The sequence below is a fragment of the Malus domestica genome, chromosome 02 (assembly GCF_042453785.1).
Source record: "Malus domestica chromosome 02, GDT2T_hap1".
Classification (NCBI taxonomy): Eukaryota; Viridiplantae; Streptophyta; class Magnoliopsida; order Rosales; family Rosaceae; genus Malus; species Malus domestica.
The window spans coordinates 15,468,856-15,486,095 of record NC_091662.1 but is presented as its reverse complement, the minus strand read 5'-3'; the positions used below and the strand labels follow the sequence as shown (position 1 = coordinate 15,486,095).

The window sequence follows — 17,240 nt, the reverse complement described above, 5'->3', positions numbered from 1 at the left end:
ACCTACAAAAGCTTCACCTACAAAAGCTTGACCAACAAAAGCTTGACCACAAAGGCTTCATCCACAAAAGCTTGACCACAAAAGCTTCACCTACAAAAGCTTGACCCACAAAAGTTTCATCTACAAAAGCTTGACCCACAAAAGCTTCACCTACAAAGCTTCAACACAAAAGCTTCACACTATCTTGATCAAGATAGTGTGAAGCAAAATCAATTCATGGTGCCCAACAAAGCTTCAACCTCAAAGCTTCACCTACAAAGCTTCAACACCAAAGCTTCACCTACAAAGCTTTAAAATATATATATATATATATATATATATTCGGAAATTCGAAAATTCAAAAATTCAGAAATTTGAAAGAAAAAAAATCGAAAAAAAAAATTAAAAAAAAAATTACCTAGGCCTCATCTTCTTTGGACTTAACAACTTTCATAACAAATATATATGAAGAAGGAGTTTTGGACTACCACTTAGAAAGGAAATGCCTCATTTGTCAACTCCCTCGACCGGAGACTTGAGGGACTCCTACCATATGCTACTGCACCTTGATACTCAGAAGTCTCACGGCCACTCAGTGACTTGGATTTTTCAAGTCTCCAACCGAGATGTTTTCCTCACTCGGGAAATTAAGGGAGCACTACCTCAACATACATGCTTCACTCTCAAAGCTTCAACATACAAGCTTCAACAAAAGAAAAAATTCAAAGAACTTAGTGAAGAAGGTCTTGGTGTATTTAACACAATATGTTGAAATGAAGCAAAGCTTGTTTATTGATATCTCCGATAAGTTACAAATATGTACATATACATGAATCAAAATAAACAAACAAGAGAGAGTCTTCACAAAGGTTGCTCATGAGAAGTCTCAGCAATCGGTAGAGCCCCAGAAAGAGTAGGCACCGAAGGGTGATCATTCGGAGCCTCAGTACTGGGCAGAACCCCAGAAGGAGGAGGCACCGAAGGTTAATCATTTTGAGCTTCATTACGCGGTACAGCCCTAAAAGACGAAGGCAATAAATGCCTTTGGAACAAATCCACAAACCTCTGATGATCAAATAAAATCTGACCATCAGATTCCTGCAGCTGGTCAAGCTTCCTCTTCATGTTTATAGCACAGTCATGTGCGAGCCTATGCAACTGTTTATTCTCATGCTTGAGCCCTCTGATCTCCTGTTTGAGACTTATCACTTCAGCTGCCAATGATTTAACTTGGCGGGTTCGAGCAAATAGGCGTTGGGCCATATTAGACACAGAACCTGCACACTGAACACTGAGAGCCAGAGAATCCTTAACAGCTAACTCATCAGACTGTTTGGAAAGTAGTCTGTTATCCTTGGGAGTGAGAAGGTTCATGGCCACCACCGCAGCGGTCATAGCATTCTTCATTATAGAGTCCCCAACGGTAAGAAGACCAGTATGGGATAAGAAGGATGGGCGACATATGTTGTCTTGAGAAGGCATGGCTGCCTCTTCACCAAAGTTTAAGTCAAAACGATGGTCGGATGGGCCAGACATTCTCAGAAATGATGAAGGAGAAATGAGGTGCAATAAATCTCTGAAGTAAAGGGAAAATTCCTACAAGCAATAACTCTCTAAATGTACTCCTTGCACACAATTGGTGCCCTTATAAAAGAAAGGGCAACAGGGCCGTTGGTTCAAAAATCGAAGAGACACCACTCTCCGGATTCCGAAAAGGCACTACTCTCCGGATTTCAAAGGGGCACCACTTTCCACACGCAACATCAACTTATCGGGTACCACAGATAACTTTGCCAAAGATCTCTGACAAAGTTTAGACACATAAATTTTGAAGGTCTAGCTACCTTACTATTACCCATAAGGGTAAAGGAACAGCACCATTGCTTGATAACTAGAAAGTCCCAATATGTGTTAACCTCCATGCTCCGTGGCAAGGCAGACTAGCAAAAATGCCCAACCTTTACTCACATTCGAGAAAACACTCCCAACAGGATTGCTTTCTCAAAAATCGAAGAAGCACCGTTCTCTGAATCTCGAGAGCCAGATCCCCAACAGGATTGCTTGTTCGAAAACCGAAGAGGCACCGCTCTCCAAACTTCAAGAGCCAGATTTCCTTGGATAAAGCTTGTCTGCAATCTTCACACGCAACATCAGCTTTCCAGATACCACAGACCACTTTTTCAAAGCGCTCTGACAAAGTTAAAACATGTGAAGCTTGCAGCTCCCACTACATTGCTATAACCAAGAAGGGTAAAGGAATAGCATTATTACTTGCTCAAAAATCGAAAAGGCACCGCCCTTCGAATCTCGAGAGCCAGACTCCCAACAGGATTACTTTCTCAAAAATCGAAGAGGTACCGCTCTCCGAATCTCAAGAGCCAGACTCCCTACAGGATTGCTTTCTCAAAAATCAAAAAGGCACCGCTCTCCGAATCTCGAGAGCAAGATCCCCGACAGGATTGCTTGTTCAAAAATCGAAGAAGCATCGCTCTCCGAACTTCGAGAGCCAGATTTCCTTGGATAAAGCTTGTCTGCAATCTTCACACGCAACATCAGCTTTCCAGATACCACATACTACTTTTTCAAAGTACTCTGACAAAATTAAAACACGTGAAACTTGCAGCTCCCACTACATTGCTACGACCAAGAAGGGTAAATGAATAGCATTACTACTTGTTGTTAGGGAGACTCCTATATATGTCGACCTTCATCCTCCATGGACAGGCAGACCTGCAAAAATGCTCAACCTTTCCTCATATCTGAGATGGCACTCCCAACGAAGCCTCTCGAAATACTCAGCTTTCTTCCCCCCAATAATACCTATGCAAACCAGCCACACCAGAGTAAGAGTATCTCATATCATCAGGGTCAAAAGCAAGAGTATCCCATATCATGCTTTTTCCCTGTCCTTTCCTTTGCCCTTGTTCTTACCTGCAAGACAATGAGAAAGAGAGCAATCAGTCAGCACTTGGAATCAAGCTTTCAGTCAGGAACTGACTGCCTAGAACCCCTTGCCTGATTACTTACCTGGCATTGCTCTCGAGTACTCATCTTCAACATCTTATGCTTCCAGAAAAAATACCACATCTGCCTGAGGAACAGATAGGGCAAGTGAAAAGGATACAAGGAAGCATGTGGAGGCAAGCGTAACAGAACACAAGCCGATTCATCTATTACTTCGTCAACAGCAAAAGTATCATATATCATCAAGGTCAACGTACTCTTGATTTGATGGACTTATTTTGACCCTCAAATTCTTGAGTCGGTCTTATACTCTGGAGGAAACCAGAAAACCCTCCAGCCCAGTTCAAGAATAAGCCTGTGGAAAGTTACTTCTTCAAAAGCAAATGTATCTCATATCATCTCTTCTCCATTTGCTTCTCTTTATCCTTGTTGCTGTTTACGACACAAGTAGAAAGAGAACAATCAGCCGAAAGCCGAAGTCGAACCTCTTATCCAGGTTGCTTGCTTGGAAGTCTGATTGCTTACCTTGTCTGTTACCTCTTTCGGCAAATATCCTAGCTCGGTGACTTGGGGGACTCCTACTATAGGGTTTTGTAACGCACTTGACCAAGCCCGAAACTACAAGTAAGCTTCAAGTGAAATTGATACATTACCTTGTGCATCTTCATCGGTTAAAGATACCACCCCTGAATGGAGGAAAAGTATTTCCAGAGAAGATGCCACATCTACGTATGAGACAGATAAGGCAAGTGAAAATGATACCACACTTCGGTACTTAGAAGTTTCGTGATTACTCAATGACTTAGATCTTGCAAGTCCCCAACCAAGGAGCTTCCCTCACTCGGGAACTTAGGGGAGCACTGTTTGTACCATACTTGACCAATCCCGAAACTACTGAGCACCGGTCAACTTTATACCGTCAAGGACCCAGAAGAGTTTCCCTACAACCAGAAAGCCAATCACAGCGCGACACGTGTCGACATCAAAAGCCAATCATAGCGCAACACGTGTCAACATTAGAAGCCAATCACAACATGACACGTGTCAATGTCAAAATGAAACTAGAAACTCTCTTCTATAAATAGAGATCATTATCTCACAATATTTCCTAATGTCATTTGTACTAAATCATTCACTTGTACTTACTAAATGAGAGCTTGAACCTATGTACTTGTGTAAACCCTTCACAATTAATGAGAACTCCTCTACTCCGTAGACGTAGCCAATCTGATTGAACCACGTACATCTTGTGTTTGCTTCTTTATCTCTATCCATTTACATACTTATCCATACTAGTGATCGGAGCAATCTATCGAATGTCACAAACTTAACACTTTCTGTTGTACCAAAGTCCTTGCTGATTTTGTGCATCAACACTCCATAATTTAAATGTAACATTGTATTAAAAAATAAATACAAGAAAAAAAAATTTCAAAAGAGCCACTTAGTATTTCCATCTAGTGGTATTCATCTTTTAGGTTCAAATCTCGTCAAAGATGAATTTGAACCACATTATTGTTAGTCCATTGTGAGGCTTAGCCCACTCCCCCTCCCTTAGTGTAGATAATATTGGTTTGTTCAAAAAAAAATCAAAAGGGTAATTTTGATCATTGCCAAATAAAATTTGTAAGTCCTTTGACTTACAAGTGTAAGAAATTCGCGTGATGCTGTCTCTAGTGAAAAAAAAATTCAAAAGGATAATTTTGATCATTACCAACTAAATTTGTAAGTCCTTAGACCTGCAATTCTAAGAAAATCGCGTGATGTTGTCACTAGTGATAAAACAAAGCGCAAAATTTTTTCTGTATATGGTGTATGAAGATGGTGTTTATAAACTATTGAGTTGGAATTACTATTCTATTTTGACTTACTTTTAGTTACTCTCCCTATAATTTGATTTTAATCTCTTTTTATTTTCTGTAACTCAAAAGTTACCACTTTACTCTCTAAAACTTAAAGTTTGCTTCACTTTGTCCCTTGAAACTCGATTTTGATATCATTTTGCTTCCTGAAACTTGAAAGTCGTCTCTATAAAACTCAAAATTTGCTTCGCATTGCCTTAGATTTCTTAATTTCTTATGTGGGTTTGATTTAGGTGCATCAGGCTAATCAATTTCTTTTTTATTTTTCTCATCTCTGCAATTTCTTTTAAATTTAATATTCTTTTATTGTTGAATGTTAACGCATAGCGGAGACTTATAATCAAATTTATTGCACATGTGGCATAGTCTTATTAGATGTTAGGTCCCACATATGTTTTAGAAGGCATCCTATAAGTTTCAGGGAGAAAAGAAAGTTCACAAGTTAAAATAAAACGAATTATGAGTTTTAGATATTAAAGTAGTAACTTTTGAATTAAAGTGCGATTAAAATAGAGTTGCAGCGAACGTAGCTAAAAATAAGCCTTCTATTTTAGGCAGCGAACATAGCTAAAAATAAGCCTTCTATTTTTGGCATGTTCATACATATATACATATATATATATATGTGTGTGTGTATATAAGACGTGATAAAACATTGATGGTATTATAATTTTTTTTAAAGGAGGACAACTGTTGGCAAGCCACGATAATTCATCCATTTCAGGAACCGAGAAGACTCATAGAGACATTTCAACTTCCCCATAACTACAAATCTGGCTTCCACACCAGAATCAATCCCTTTTTCTCTTCTTTTGCTTTGATGGAAAGCTAGAATCAAATTCCTAGTGAGTTGGTTTTTCTCCTACACACTAATATTGACTGCATGTTTTAATACCGCAAATCTCCTACCCACTAAGATTGACTGCAATTTTTAATACCCGCAAATCTCCTACACATTTTTGTTCATCACTATATTTAACGTGGGTTGGATGATTTTTTAAACAGTAATGAGCAAAAATATTTCGATTAACATCTAACTTGGATTGTTATTTCTTGGAATAATGAAAGTGGCTCCACAATTAAGTACTTAAAATCCCCAACTTTTTAGTGGCATTTCAAATTGGTTTCAATTTTTTAAAACATTTCAAACAGGTGTCTAATCTAATGAAAATGTCACATCTGTTAAACACCCATTAAATTTCTGTTAAATTAAGTAGAACTTACTTTGTCTTCAAAATCAATAGATGGTAATAGAAGCATGACATCCACCAACTAACGGTCATCACCACCCCATCAGACCATCACTTGCAAATCAATGCCAACCACCAACTCCACCAACAAGCCGCTAACATCGAAAAGAAGGTCATGGAGTTTGTTGAATTGGTATGACTGCCATGATGCCACATGTACATTTTATTTATAATTTGTTTATCTATTTTTATTTTTTCATCTTCATGTCTTTTTTGAAGTTAGCTTTATTGTTACTTTTGTGTCCAAGTTAGCAAAAATGTGGGACCCATCGTTGCCCCATATACATTTAACAGAAAATTTAACTGGAGTTTAACAGATGTGACATTTTCAATAGATTAGGTACTTATTTGAAATGTTTAAAAAGATAAACCCATTTACATTGACACCAAAAAATTAGGGAATTTTAAGTACTTAGTCCAACTAGTTTTTAACTAAAAACACTCGAAAGAGAGTTGTCATCGTAGCAATTGCCACGAATTCACGCATTATAGTAAAGAACAAAGTCAAGTTTTATACATTTATAACGACTCAACGTCTCTTCATAAAATGCTAACTTTAGATTACGAAAATACTAAAAAATAATTAGAGGAATCCGATTTCCCAAGTCCAACTTTGAAAAGGCAAATATTTCATGGTGGTTGATTGTGCATTGCAAACTTGCAATATTCCTAACCAACTAAATTCCGTCGGTCAAAGTTCTAAAAAACATTAGACTCTAGTCGGGCTTAGGGCCTAGCATTTAGACGGTTAGGCAGGACCTAGGCAGATTAAACGGATTTAAGTAAATTTATTATATATTATATAAATAAGTTTATATTTATACTCAAAAAACACACACTTGTATTGAGATACATAAGTTACAACATAAAATAACCCATAAATTATAAAGTATTAGAACATATTGAAAACATGGCCCCTTACCACAGTGGTGGAAAGGTATTGTGCCCTTGCATGACGACGTGAGTTCGAACCCTGTCGGTGGCTAATCTAACATTTAACTTACTAAAGTTATTGTTTCTCTTAAAAAAAAAAAAAAACTAAGTGTTCATCCAATTATTCAATAAGTTTCTTACATTTTATTGAAAAATTAAAATGCAAAATGAAAGTTATCGATTTTTTATCTAAGTGAGAGTTGCAATCTAGGTGAGTGCTTAGACGGAGTTGCAATCTAGGTGAGTGCTTAGACGGATTTAGGCCGGCTATGTAGACGTCTAAGCGGGTATAGGCGTACTTTCTTAATTTTCAAACACTTTCAAACACTTATGGCCTAATTTTTAAAACAATACCATCAGTAAATAAAATTGTATTATGATGTGATTTTGGAAAAAAGAGTATGAATTGAACTTTGAGATGAGAAAGTACAAGCTCATTATTTGACCGACCAAGTTTAACCATTTCGAGGGGTGGAGCCAACTATTTAAGTAAGAAGGGGCATCTCAAAATATTCAAGCTCTCCACGTATCATGATTCATGAGGAGTGAGAGATCTTAATCGAGTTTAACAATTGTAAAGAGCTCGACTAAGGTCTCTTACTAGATTGGAGACAATTACAGGAATTTGTTGGCCGGAATACTTTTTAATTGGTAACTTTAATGGGATGTAAAGTTATTAGACCGTGTAAATTTTGCATCTCTCAAATATAACTGAAATTTAAATGAAATATAATGTAATTTTTACATATTAAATTTACATCTTTGTGCTCACTCGTTCGTTGGAATTGTCCCCTGCTTCCTTTGTCTTGACATTTCTTAGGCTTTTAATAAGGCATTCCTTCACTTCTGAGTTTTACTAATAAATCTAGTTAATACGAGAATTCTTGTTTCTGTAAACACAACCCAAATTAAAAAGTTACCAACACAAATAGAAATTTGGTGTTCGTGTCCAATTCGTGTAGGACTCCAGTTTGTACGCAGGCCGCCCTAGTTCTTTATAATAAAGAAGTCGATTGAAAAGTAAAAGGACAACATTCTAAAAGTTGATCGAAAGTTGAAAGTGAAATGGAATTCAATAAGAAAACAATTTTGTGTTGAATTTTAAAGAGTATGATTCTCTCCTCTTTTTTTTTCTTCTTTTTTTTCTTTTTTTTCCTTATCATCATATTTGAATGGTCATAGTTAAGTTACGTCAACATTTTATATTAATTTTTTATAGAAAGAGAAAAACAAATAGAAAATGTGAAATGAGAGGATGCAAGGGAATGAAAAGATTATGGGAGAGAATCGTAATCCGAACTTTAAAATCACGGTGCCCAACATTTTTACTTGTTGCTTCTTACGCTAGTTTGTTATATTTTCCTTGGTCATTTGCATAACCACTATTTTATGGCATATCAAAATAATAGCAGCGTAGTTACTAATATTATATCTTCTCAAGAATTAAAAAGTTATGGGTTTGATTCTTGTTAATGGAAAATTTGATCTGAAGTTATGAAGGCTAGCTCGTTAAGTGTCTTAACCTAAATTCTCCACTTCTTACATAAAACATTGTTGTATAGTAAGAACTAACGAATGAATAATATAAGAAGCGCCCTTCTTTTTCTTCAAGAGACACCAACTATATATGACAGTATTTCATTTCTGAACTCGCTCTAAACTTTACCTTTCACTGCCAATACAAAATTGAAAGTAAAAAATGATTTAATAAGTTTGTAACTTTTGGTAGTATTGAATAATATGACTAAATGGACAAGATGGAAAGAAGCAAAATAATAGATTAAATATAGGTATTGGCTCGCATTCGAGAGATGATTTTTTGTTGCTCTCACATTTATCGAGAAGAGAACGTGGTTGTTAATAGTTTTTCACTTTAGCTAACATGGGTTTATCTTCCTCCAACTTGGTCTGTCATGACCTTCTTCCATTGACAGTTCTCACTTCTTTGCATTCAGATTTTTTTGGCTTGTCTGTTTTCGTTTTTCAGATTAGCGTGCATCACGATTTTTCAGTATTTTGCTCACTTTTAAAGTATCAAAGAATTTATTTTCTTTGTTTTCTTTTTTGATGATGTATTGTTTTTTCTTTTGGGTCTTGACTTCGTCCCCAGTTGTATTTATTTGTTTTTTATTTTTGTTAGTTAACATCAGCTTCTATTCACTCTAAGTGAGAAGGAAGTAGATTCTTTATGACCTTGTGCGGGTTTGGAGAGTAAATCTACTTAAACCGATGATCAAGAATTATGTGTAGCTCGACTTGCCTAATCCATTATTATCCACTTATTAAAAAGAAAAGATTAACTATGTAAAGTCTTTGTTTTCTCAAGAAAGAAAAAAAAATTGGAATATACTTTGTAAAGGTTTTTATTGGAATTGTGCCCTAAAAGCTAATTTTGTAAAATGGATATTATATAACAACGCCATATTAATTAATTGATAAAAGGGCAATTTTTATTCATTGATAAGTTTGGCTTTGTAGTATAGAGATAATATAATATGAATGAGTCCATGAGATTTAAGGTATGAAAGCAATGTCCTAAATGATGTTAAGTAAGGAGACTTGTATTTCATAGTCACTTAGTCTTTAAACAAAATTCCTAGCCATTTAAAAAGTCATTTGGACATTGACTATCTGGAAATGCCAGTTTATATCACATTAAGGTTAGTACGGTCTCGTGCTACACGTGTTGGTTGTGGTGGATATACAGGTGCTTGTTTGTCGAACAAGTTCGCTAAACATTGTGCCCAAGAAGTTGGATGCTTACTACATGTCAAATGTTACAAAGCTTCGGTTGTAGTAAGCAAATAGTTCTCTGACCTAAGGCAATATAGGTATCTTACAGATATGAGCTTTGATTTCACCTCAAAGGCCTCACTGCTTCCTAGGGCTGAGAGTGTGATACTCAGGTTCATATGTATGAGTATGAAGATATATGAATGTGCAATAAGAAATCTATCACCTTCTGATAAATTGTCAATAGAAACAAAAGCCACTTGAAGATCCATCCGAAAATGCTTCAACTTAAGATGCATCATGGTGATCATAGATGATTACATGTTATTTAATATTATTCCATATCACATAAATCTTGATCAGAATATAGATGACAGAAGAACCGAATTGCATTGTAACTACAATCAAGGTTCAAAAGAATATCATGATTAGTTCGCGTATACTTCTACAAATCCAGGTAGCCATGACATGCTGCCAGGTGTCATTTATGATTTGTGAAGTTAAATTAATTTATTAATTAATTTCACTGGCAGCTTTAGTTAGAACCTAAGAGGTCACACACCTATGATAAGTTCTAGTAATGTTATATAGGTGATGCCAAGATATTATTAATTGTAAATTATATTAGATTAAATTTTTGGGCCTATTGGACATGGTTATAATTAAATATCTTTTTGGTTTTATTAATTAAAAAGGGTCTAAGTCACAAACCCAAAGTGGGTAAGTAGGATTGACGTGTAGAGTAAAGCTTGAGGTGCCAAACCCTAAGGAGGTGCAGTATAAATACTCCTTGTGTTTACTCTCATATACTAAGATTATTCAATTTTATCCCTCAAAGAAAAGAGGAAGAAAAAACAACCCTAAGCCAAAACACCTTAGTGAGCTCATATTATATTGATCCAAGTAAGAGATGTTGCTAGCACATTTAAATTAATCACTCCATCATGCATTGCAGATTTATTAGTGTGGATACTCTTAAAGGCTCAAGACTTGGGGGGAGCTTCACATGATAAATCATGAAAAAGAAGATCGAGAGCACGAGAGTGATCCAACAAAGCAGCACGTACGTGGCTAAGGATTCAAGTAAGTTAATATCTTAATCCTTGTCCTTTGTCGCGTTATCAATTACAGTCAACCAGAATATAATTGGGATAACATATTGTATGATATTTATTTACTTTCCGTAGCATATTTTATTATTCGAATTAAATTATCCCCACTAATATGCCCCAAAACTCAGTAGGAATCACATAGGGATTCACATAGGGACCTAGGTGGTCTCGGGCTACTTGGAGTTCAAAAAACACACATGTGAAAAGTCCTTCGGAGACTCTTCGATTGTTTCGATGAAATTCTTTTGTACCCACAAAGTGTTTGATGTAATGTTTACTAGGCATTTCTTGGCAACACATATTGCGTCGACAGAACTCGGTAGATACGCTTGATATCATCCAATAGATTGCTTTGACATATGCGCAGTTTGTCTGGTGACGACAAACCCACTAATATTCCATGAAATTCCTCATTGAACAAGCTGAAAATAAGCGCGCTTTTTCCGTCCAAAAAACGCAAATCTTTAACTCTAGGACCCAACATTCATGGGAACCCAACTTCAAATCCCAGATCAGGAGTGCGTGTGAAGTTCATAAAGTTCATTGATTGAGCAACTAAATTAACATGCATAAAATAAGCCACCAATAATTGGTGCATCGATACGAAGTAGACAACGAACAAATGGACAAATAGACAATGGACAAATAACCTTATCATAACCTTCTTTTTAGCCTTTTGGTACTTCACAAATAACCGTGGTATGTGCCATTCGACTTGCTTCCAATGTAGATATGTGGTGTTTAGAATTATTGAGAGGAAAAGAAAAAATAATATTTCCATTCTTTCATTTACAATTAATATATTTCTATCGTAATTTTTTTATAATCAAAATTGTTAAATTTTTTATTCTTTGTTTGAAAATCATTGTCTACAAAAAATATTCAAATCAAAGATCGTTTAAATTTATCAAATAAATTGACGATCAGTTTATTTGATATATTTAAATGACTAAACGATGTCTGATTTGAATGATTTTTTTTCATGAATAATCTTCAAATGAATATTAAAAAATTGAACTGGTTGATTAAGACATTTCTATTATACGTTATATGGAGTAGCAGATTTAGAATTCTAACATCGGATGTTCTCAATGTAAAAACTCCAAAAAAAAAAAGACAATAAGCGACCAACTTTTTATTCATAATCTTTGGACAAATACCATTACAAGCTATAAAGACTAAATTTGTTGACGACAAGGTTTCATAACAAATTAAACAATTTAACAATAACTATAACCTATTATAAATTAACAATAACTATAATCTGTTATGAATTAACAATAACTATAGTCTATTGTGAATTTGAATTTTTCATCCAATACACATCAACTTTAACATCCTATATGATTAATTTAGACAGGAATAGAAAACTTACTTAAATTCAGAAATTAGGGAATTAAGTGGTGGTGGAGACTAAAGAGAAATGAACCAGGTCTTGGAGAGGAGACGAGTGAAGGCATGGAGCAGTTGGTGGTGGCCTAGAGTCGGTTGGGTGGGGTTACAGGAAAAAGGAAATTGGAATTGGGAATTACCAAATTAGGAAAAGTGAGTGCAAAGTAGGATTGGGTGGAGATCTCTCAGGTAGAATAGACTCTCTTTCTTTTTTTTTCTTTTTTTTATTAGAAAAGGTCTCCCACACGTGGCTTAATAAGAGGCTTGCTTTTATTTTATTTTTTTGCTTATTTGCAGAATTTGCAGCTGTCGGCCCGCCGATGCATTCTTCGCCTCAAGCACACGCTCAAACTTGGTGGTTCTCAGAAGTCCTCACAACTACTTATTTGTGCTTCCGAGTCGTTTCGGGGCCACCAGATCCCTTAGTATATCCGCTTATGGTTATCTAAATTATCTATTAATGAAACTTTTTTTATCAACTAAAAGAAGATGAAAAGATTATTTAGTTTTCTATCACAAAAACAAATGATAGAGAATAGAGTAATTTCATAAAATCAAATTTTACTGCTTTTATTGAAGTATCACCTACATGTGATTTTAACATATATTTAATATTAAAAAATAAAAAATAAAAAACAAAAACCTTTCTTTCCACGCCCACTCTCACATATTCTCTCTCTCTCTCTCTCTCTCTCTCTCTCTCTCTCTCTCTCTCTCCTTCCCATTTTAAAAGCCTAAAAAAAAAATGGTCACACAAACAAAATGTGTAGGCATATAATAACAGTATGTAACTAATGTAAGTGATAGGAAAATATTATTCAACAAGAAAAATACATTTAAATTGAACCCTCCTAAAATAAGGGAAAAAAAAACAGAGCATATCTAGATCTTGGTTTGGATTTGGATCTACAGTCTTCATATTCATGACCAATGAGGAATCAAATTATTATACTTCCTAAAAGAAACTAATTCCCATCAAGATTTCTCAGAAATTTCACTGATAAATTGATCAATATTCCGGTCAGAAGAACCACCACCTTCCACTGATTTTTTAGCAGCCGCCTTCAACTCCTCCGCTCTCCTCTTCATGCCCTCCGCCATTGGCCCCTCCACAACCTCCGCAATGCATCTCCTCATTTCTTCACTGCTAGCAACCCCATCGTCACTAACCCTAATCCTCACACCAACACCAAACACATCAGCCAAAAGCTTGGCATTGGTGGGCTGATCAGTCCACTCAGGATAAACCACCACCGGCACACCAGACACCACCGTCTCAAGCGTCGAGTTCCAACCGCCGTGAGTCATAAAGCAGGCAACTGCTTTGTGCATAAGCACTTTTTCCTGAGAGCACCAGTTTACCACCATGCCCCTCTCCCTCGTCTCCTCCAAAAACCCTAATGGCAGTTCTCCCACTTCCATCTTGGACCCCTCCGCTGGCGGCTTTAGCACCCAAAGGAACGGCCGTTTGCTGGTTTTCAATGCCAGGGAAATATTGTCAATCTGGGTCTGGGACAGAACGGTAACTCTGCCGAACGAGACGTAGACGACGGAGGATATTGGCCGCCCGTTGAGCCACTCTATGCAGGAATCTTCGGCCTCATACATGTCGATGTGCAGGGTTTCATCATCTTCCCCTGCTCGGCCCAGTATGAATGGCGAGACCAACGGACCGATTGGACGAATCGGAATGAGCGATTCCATGGAGTCTACGATGCCTTTTTCGAGCTCGTAAAACGAATTCCCCAGAACCCATTTGGCTGTCTCCGAGCTTCCGACGGAATCCGATATCAGTTTCTTAAAATGGAAAGGGGTTGACGGGAGAACAGTGGTGGGAAGATCGCCAACTTCTATATTCGGAATACCCGGACAACCCAGAATGTTTTCTGCGTTCAATTCCAAGTTTGGATCAAAAGGTTTGATTTTTTTGGCGTATCTGTAGAGAAGTGAAAACGTCGCGCAAGATTGGTTCCAGAGCAGGGCGCAGGGGATGCCGTGGTAGGCCGCCACGTCAGCAACCCAAGGTCCAAAGGGGTTGAAGATTATGCAGGAGATTGCGAGTTTGTTGTCGGAAGTGAGGTTTTTTATGAGGTTGGACAGGTTTTTGGAGCCGGAGACTTGGAGGGTGGTGAGGACGTCGGCGCCCTTCTCGCGGTTGAACTCGGCGGCGAGGCCGTCGGAGAAGAACTCGAGGTGGATTTTGGGGTGTAGGATTGTGAAGGTGGTGTCGAAGTTGAGAAGGGTGTCTCGAGCGGTTTCGGTGGTGGCGAGAGTGATATAGACACCCTTTGAGGCGAGGCACGTGGCGAATTTGAGCATGGGATTCATGTGGGCTTGCAGCACCACCACCAGTAGAACATGGACTTGTTGTTCTTCATCGGCGGTGGCAGCAGCAGCAGCAGCCGCCATGGATAATAACTTTTCTGTAAATTCTCTTACTTTTGGTGTGGAACGGTGGTAGTGAAAGAGCGGTAGACGACGAAAAAATGAAAAGAATGATGGCTGGATAGATGCAGCAGAAGTATTTGTTTATGCTAAAATTGACATTACCCCTATTATATTGCCCAGTTGTGATTATAGTTTAAGGGGTGATGGGTTGGCAAGGTGTAATTGAGATTTTAGGGATTTTATTTCTTTTATTGAATCTAGAATAATTAATCAGGATTTTAAGTGATCAAAGTGTATTTAATTAGAATTTAAAAATAGTTTATTAAAATGATTAGAAATTTGGGTTTATTCAATTAGAATTTTAAATAATTGAATATACTTAGGGGGCGTTTGTTTGCCCTCACTAGGTGGGACTGGACTGGACTGGACTGGACTAGCTGTTAGTCCAATACTGTGTTTGTTCCATGCTGGGACTAACATTAATGAGACTAAAGGGGACTAGCATGGACAAAACCCTTCACTAAGAAGTCTTAGCGAGACCCCCAATAACCATGAGACTAGCTAAGACTATCCTCTCTCGTCTTAGTCATGCTCAACAACCACTCCTGATAGACTCCTCGTCATCTCTGGTCACCTAGATCATAATAAAATATTAATAATTTATATATTAAATAATATAATATAATATTGGAATTTGTTATTATCCAGCTTCTTAGTCCAACACTGCACCAAACGTTTCACTAAGTTAGTCCAGCTTAGTCTAGTCTAAGCTAGTCTAGCTTAGTCCTTGAAGCTAGTCCAGTCCGAGATAGTCCAGCGCAACAAACGCCCACTTAGGGCGTGTTTGTTTGGCCGACTTTAGTTTCATAGGACTGGACTACTTAGCTAGAATCAGTAGTCCTGTGTTTGGTGTAAATTGGGATTATGTTTAATGGGATTAAGCTGGACTCGTGCCGACTAAATCCTTCACTAGGTGGGCTTAGTGAGAGCCACCAAAAACGATGGGATTCGTAGTCCTGTTTTTGTTCTTTGCTTCACCTCGCATGGTTTCGCTTCACCCCAGGCTTGAGTGACAACTTGCCTTCCCTTTCTCTGACTCTCTCTCTCCTCCTCCCTCTTCTCCACCTTAGAAGATCTCTAAGTCTACAATATTGCGTTTGACGGAAACAAATCCAAGAAATCCAAGCCATCGTCGTCTTTCACTTCGCTAACTCATCGCCGGTTAGCTCACGAGGCATCGCTGCAGGCCAGTTCAGCCACTCCACAGACTTACAGCTCTGATTGAATCCACGGACTTGGAAAGCTCTCTCTAGTTGGAATCTTGCACCGAACAAAAACTTGAAAAACCAAGCTCGATTCTTCGTTTTGCAAAAAAAAAAAGGCAATTAATTGGAAAAAAAAAAGGGAAGGGAAGGAGAGCATGGGACGGAGAGAACGAGGGAGAAAAAGATAGAGGCTTCCAGAGAGAGGGTATCACATCCAGGCCCGGGCCCTAACCACATCCTGACCTCGACTCCACCGTAGCACGATATTGTCCTTTTTGGGCCCCGACCACGCCATCACGGTTTTGTTTCTGGGAACTCATATGAGAACTTCTCAGTGGATCACCCATCATTGGGTTGCTCTCGTGCAAACTCGCTTAACTTCGGAGTTCCAATGGAACTTGAAGCTAGTGAGCTCCCAAAAAGTATCGTGCTAGGTAGAAATGGGAATATACATATAAGGCTTACAGGATCCACATCCATGGGCGATGTGAGATGTTACAGAGGAAGAGTTTTATTAGAATAAAAAAGATAGAATTAATTAATATAATATTATTAGACATGATTTTAAAAAATAATATTGTAGTTTGTTATTATCCTTCTTTTTAGTCCGACACTGCACCAAACGCTTTACTAAGCTAGTTCAGCTTAGTCTAGTCTAAGCCAGTCCAGCTTAGTCCCTGAAACTAGTCCAGTCTGAGATAGTCTGGTGCAACAAACGCACCCTTAGATTTCTAATTGAATTGAATTTGGGTGTATTCAATTATAAGATTCCAAATTTCTAATTGCATACACCAAGATTTTTAAGTATTTTAATAAATTATTTTTAAATCTTGATTGAATACACTTTGAATTTCAGATAATCATTCTAAATTTTGATTAAATACACCTGGATTCATTAAAAAGAATTAAAATTACTCAAAATCTCAATTGAATACACCTTCATAAATTTGTAGACAAATTTTGTAAACTAAATGACATCAAAGTTGATGATTTGATTATTACTTAAGCGTTGATGAATGTGCTCATTTCTATTAGTAACACATTATTTAGTTTACAAATTTTGTATATAAATTTAGTCTCCCAAACAATATCATTAGGCTTGGTTTAAGGATAATACGGAGATTAAATTTTGAAAATCAAAGAACATGGAAGAAGATGATTGATTTATTAGTTAATGATTGACAAATGTGCTCATTCTTATTAATAACATGTTGATGCACAAAATCAGTGAGGACTTTGGTATAACAAAAAGTGTTAAGTTTGTGACCTTCGCTAGATTGCTCCGGTCACTAGTGTGGATAAGTATGTAAATGGATAGGGATAGGGAAGCAAACACAAGATGTACGTGGTTCACCCAGATTG

General features: G+C 37.2%; 1 protein-coding gene across 1 annotated transcript; it reads right to left on the bottom strand.

Moving 5' to 3' along the window:
* Window positions 1-13,013: 13,013 nt before the first annotated feature.
* On the bottom strand, window positions 13,014-14,893 carry LOC103428585 (UDP-glycosyltransferase 84B2-like). Its single transcript, XM_008366699.4, has one exon. It carries the CDS (start codon window positions 14,632-14,634, stop codon window positions 13,201-13,203), a length of 1,434 nt encoding a protein of 477 aa, XP_008364921.1. The 5' UTR covers window positions 14,635-14,893; the 3' UTR covers window positions 13,014-13,200.
* Window positions 14,894-17,240: the final 2,347 nt, after the last annotated feature.

Bases quoted from the DNA above. Each gene is read 5' to 3' on its own strand.
- LOC103428585 (XM_008366699.4), bottom strand. From the start codon at position 14,634: ATGGCGGCTGCTGCTGCTGCTGCCACCGCCGATGAAGAACAACAAGTC.